Source organism: Dipodomys ordii, unplaced genomic scaffold (assembly GCF_000151885.1).
Source record: "Dipodomys ordii isolate 6190 unplaced genomic scaffold, Dord_2.0 Scaffold8, whole genome shotgun sequence".
Classification (NCBI taxonomy): domain Eukaryota; kingdom Metazoa; phylum Chordata; class Mammalia; order Rodentia; family Heteromyidae; genus Dipodomys; species Dipodomys ordii.
Genome location: NW_012267224.1, coordinates 4,482,932 through 4,487,987, shown reverse-complemented (window position 1 = coordinate 4,487,987; position 5,056 = coordinate 4,482,932). Strand labels below are relative to the sequence as shown.

General features: G+C 55.4%; 1 protein-coding gene across 1 annotated transcript in view; it reads left to right on the top strand.

Annotated features, from left to right (window-relative positions):
• The window catches only part of Qdpr (quinoid dihydropteridine reductase), a 15,842-nt gene extending 13,096 nt beyond the window's left edge, over positions 1 to 2,746 (top strand). The window contains exon 8 of the mRNA XM_013008891.1: positions 2,138 to 2,746. Within this exon, the coding sequence (XP_012864345.1) occupies positions 2,138 to 2,243 (106 nt within the window). The 3' untranslated portion in view covers positions 2,244 to 2,746. The remainder of the gene's footprint in view (positions 1 to 2,137) is intronic.
• Positions 2,747 to 5,056: the final 2,310 nt, after the last annotated feature.

Below are 5,056 nucleotides of genomic sequence, written 5' to 3'. Positions count from 1 at the left end.
CTGTGCCCCGCTGTGCCTGCTGTGCCCCTCTGTGCCCCGCTGTGCCCGCTGTGCCTGCTGTGCCCCCCTCTGTGCCCCGCTGTGCCCCGCTGTGCCTCCTCTGTGCCCCTCTGTGCCCCGCTGTGCCCCACTGTGCCCCTCTGTGCCCTGCTGTGCCCCGCTGTGCCCCGCTGTGCCCCTCTGTACCTGCTGTGCCCGCTGTGCCCCTCTGTACCCGCTGTGCCTGCTGTGCCTGCTGTGCCCACTGTGCCCCCTCTGTGCCCCGCTGTGCCCCGCTATGCCCCTCTGTGCCCCCTCTGTGCCCCTCTGTGCCCGCTGTGCCCCTCTGTGCCCCCTCTGTGCCCCTCTGTGCCCGCTGTGCCCCGCTGTGCCCCCTCTGTGCCCCTCTGTGCCCGCTGTGCCCCGCTGTGCCCCCTGTGCCCCGCTGTGCCCCTCTGTGCCTGCTGTGCCTGCTGTGCCCCCTCTGTGTCCCGCTGTGCCCGCTGTGCCCTGATCTGCCCACTGTGCCCCGCTGTGCCCCACTGTGCCCGCTGTGCCCGCTGTGCCCCTCTGTGCCCCTCTGTGCCCCGCTGTGCCCCTCTGCGCCCCTCTGTGCCCCTCTGTGCCTGCTGTGCCCCTCTGTGCCCCTCTGTGCCCGCTGTGCCCCTCTGTGCCCCTCTGTGCCCCTCTGTGCCCGCTGTGCCCGCTGTGCCCTCTGTGCCCGCTGTGCCTGCTGTGCCCCCTCTGTGCCCCCTGTGCCCCTCTGTGCCCGCTGTGCCCCGCTGTGCCCCTCTGTGCCCGCTGTGCCCCTCTGTGCCCGCTGTGCCCCTCTGTGCCCGCTGTGCCCCTCTGTGCCCGCTGTGCCCCTCTGTACCCCTCTGTGCCCCGCTGTGCCCCCTCTGTGCCCGCTGTGCCCCTCTGCACCCCCTCTGTGCCCTGCTGTGCCCCGCTGTGCCCGCTGTGCCCCGCTGTGCCCGCTGTGCCCGCGCTCGCTGCTTTGAGGGCCGCGCACGGTGTCGGCGGAGCTGGGGATGCACATTGGCCTGATGTTCCCACTCACTGACGTGTTGGAAGGAAGTGATATGCTAGAGTCACCTGTCACGTGCTGGCCATGCTGAGCATGTCCTCCTGACCTAAGGCTTGGGACTTGGAGGGGGGAGGGGCCTCGCCCGTGCTGGGGACCACAGTGTTTGATTGGTGATAAAGTCAAAATTGTGCAAGAGACTAAGCTTTGAATCCCGATGAGGTTCGAATTTCCTTTCTTTTTTTCTCTCTTTGGTGGTGTCAGGGTTTGAACCCAGGGCTTCCCACATGCGAGGCAGGTGCTCTGCAGACTCAGAGCGAAGGTTGTCGCCTGCCATCCTCGCTGCTGCGGGAAGGATAAATAGGATCATGGTTGTGGACGGCCGAGGCCAAGTATAAGCCTCCACTTCAAAAATAACCAGAGCAAAAGCGGTTGGGGTCATCGTTTGAGTATTAGAGCATCTTCCTTGCAAGCGCTGAGCCCTGAGTTCACACTTCAGCTCTGCCAAAAAACAAAAGCAAAATTTAAGAAAGAAATCAAATTTCCATGCAGCTCTGAAGTACACCTGGCCTTTGTATCTGTGTTCTGCGCCCAGAGTTCTTCAGTGGCTTTTGTGCTGCACACATGCAGATACTTTTTCCCTTGTCAGTATTTCCTATTAAAGCTGTTTAACTGTGGTGGTCACTGGTAATGCCGAGACGACTGAAATACAGGAGGTTGTGTATAGGTTACGTGCAGTCCGTGCTGTTTTCTGGAAGGGACTTGAGCTTCTCAGATTTTCTGTCCTGAGGTCCTGCAGCCAATGCCCTGCAAATACTGAAGGACTTGTGCGCTGTGCATATGTCCATCTATTAGAATTAACCAACTGAGGTCTTTTACAATTACTTAAAAAGGATACAACTGTGTTGTAAAGAATTTCAACCATGCAGAAAAACTGCAGAAATGAAAGCTGAGAGCACGGTGACTCCTGCTGCCCAGGCTGCCCGTAATTCTGGTCCAGAGCTCCTGGAACCGGCTCTAGGATCCATGATGTCCAGTGGTCTCCCAGCTTCACCTCTCATCATCCCGCCCTGAGGCCATTGGTGTGAACATAAGAGTGCTTTGAAAATGCTAACTGTTTGTTCTTTGTTCTAGAACCTTCCATGACTGGATCACAGGGAAAAATCGACCAAGCTCAGGAAGCCTCATGCAGGTGGTAACCACGGAGGGAAAGACGGAGCTCACCCCGGCGTATTTTTAAGCTCCATCTCCGTACCTGAGAGGAACCTGCCAGAAGCGTCATAGCCTGTGTCAGTGTGGCTACGTCCGGCCACTTGTTTTCCATGCTTCTGTTTGTGGTACAAGATGCGCTAATGTGAAGTAACTTGGGAGGAGGGCGCAGCCTGCCATCCTGTGCTCCTGCGCGGGTGGGGCGTGGGCAGCAGCCTGCGCTGTCACGTTGGATTGCTCTGCAGCCGCTGGTCTGTCCCGACGGTGGCTGTCATCTTGATAATCGGGGTGCCCTGGTATGGAGGGGCTGTGTATTTTGAGGGCCAAGTTGTTTTTGTGTGTTGTTTATGTCATAGTTGTAGTTTTGTGGCCTCAAGTTAAACTGCCTTAAAACTCTCTATGTGGTAGAAGCAACACGTCACAAACTCTGTCCTGTGTCCCTTGAGCAGTTGCCAAGTGTCCCTCGGTCTGGGCTAAGTGTGCAAGAGAAATACTTGGGAGTGTTCTTCCTAATAAACACCCCTCCCTCCTGTATCGTGTGGTCTTCTCTAAGCAAACCGCGCCTCGTGCAGGCTCAGGTGCGGTGTGGCAGGATGACGGGCTGCTGGGGGGCTTTTCTCCTGATGTTCTTAAAAGGTGTGAGTGCAAATTCTGGAGTGTGCTTTGCACACAGCAGCACAGGCCAGAGCATATCCTGGGCATAGCCAGATCTCGGGGGTGGGGGGTGGGGGGGCCCCTCGAGGGTTGACTAAAAGCGTCCCTCACGTGACTGGTGCAGGCCGTTCTCTTGAGAGCTGGTGCTGCACCGCATCCGCTCAGAGGCGGGAGCAATGCTCATTGCTGCCAGGACTTGGCCCACGGCCGCTGCTACGATGTGGGGATTTTGGTCTCTCGCACATTTAACACATCTACTGTTGGAAATATTGCAGTGGCTCCAAAGTAAAATGCAGTGTCCTGGGACGGGCTTGGCTTCGCTTCTGCCTCTGGCAGCCGCCCCCTCCTTCCCGCACGCCGTTCACGCTGCAGGGAGCGTCCGCCCTGGCCGGGACACAGATGCAGCCAGTCCATGGCCTGTCCGGGTGGTTTCCTGCGCGTGTTGTCAGTGGTCTTCCGTGTTGCAGCAGGAGTGCTGGGCGCTTTCCTCCTGCGTCACGTTCCTGTGTGTATACACTGCAGTCTTGTTCACCCACGGAGCCACCCATACACACTCACACTGCTTTTCACTTTAGGCTGTTGTGAACAGTGCTGTGTGTACAAGTAGTTTTTGGTCTTTTTGGATATAGTCAGGAGTGACTTTACTTGATCTTAGGGTCCTTTCTGTGCTTTAGCTTTTTATGGAGTCCTGTGGTTCTTGCCATGGTACTTCATGGTGATTGTGTGTGTGTGCGTGTGCGTGTGTGTGCTTAAACTCTGCCTGGGCGCTGTCCCTGAGCTTTTTTTTGTTTAAGGCTAGCACTCTTACCACTTGAGCTACAGCTCTATTTCTGTCTTTTCTTTGCTGGTTAATTGGAGCTAAGAGTCTCACAGACTTTTGTGCCTAGGCTGACTTTGAACCACGATCCTCAGCCTCCTGAGTAGGTAGAGTGACAGGTGTGAGCCACTGGCACTCAGCCCTTTGCGGTGATGTTATCCAAGTATTAGAGGAGAGCCGATGGGCGCTCCCTCTTGGGAAGGTGGACTGTAAAGTTTCCCAGCTAGAGAGCAGCACGGTGGGTCTGGAACTCCAGTCCAGCTGTTGATGGCACCCGTAATGCACACCTGCCCACCCCTCACATCTCAGCCTCCTGCTCGCCTTCCCAAGAGCACAACACGGGTACCTTAAGCTGCACCTCGCTGAGGGAGAATTGGCCTCAGGAAGACTGGCAGCTTTTATTTTGTTTACAAACCAGACTTAATAATTGCTTATTATTTGTGTTTTTCTTTATCTGCAAAACTGAACATCATATCTGCTTTTAGGGAAGATTTTTCCTGGGTCCATCTCAGTTCTAGAGCAGGCAGTTCAGAGCGGCTTTGGAGCAGCAATGAAATAAACATGGCTAGCAATGTACTAAATATGTGCCCAGAAGAGAAGATTAAGGAGAACGGGGTTAGCCAAAATTTAGGTTAAGAAGAAAAGGAAAGTTGCCAGGATGCTGTGTGAGTCCATGTTGCACTACTGTAGTGAAACACCTGGACTATATAAAGAAGAGGCTTACACTGGACCCTGGTGGCTCACGCCTGTAATCCTAGCTCCTCAGGAGGCTGAGATCTGAGGATCACAATTTGAAGCTAGACCAGACAGAAAAATCCTTAAGGCTCTAGCCTGAAGTGGAGCTATGTCTCAAGTGGTGAAGCGCTAGCCTTGAGCATAAAATCTCCGGGACAGTGGCCAGGCCTGTATTTCAAGGCCCAGGACACACACACACACACGAAGAGCACTTTGAGGATGTGGCCTTAGAGAAGAAAAGCGAAGAAAGTCTTGCGTGAAGGGGGAAGGGAAGCAACCTGGAGAGCCAGATGCTAACTCCTGCATCTCACGGGTTTACGGTCAATGGCTCCTGACCGGTGCCGGTGGCAGGCCCTTGTCACCTGACTTGGCAGTGTCAGCAGCGCAGTGGTGTAAGGGTGGCACTGGCCCCTAGAGAGAGCTTGGGGTACAACTTCAACGCATTTCAGATACGTCGTGAAGTCTCACGGACTTAACCCATGGCCAGTTTCTAGAAAAGTCTGCCAGGCTTCAGGTTGGCTTTGTTCCCCCAGCTAGGCTTTATTGCCGAAATCCTTTCTTGGGGAGTTGGTCGTGCACGTGGAGCTTGAAGCCTGACAGGACTTTTCATTCATGTTCCTTCAACCTGAGCTTGCCAG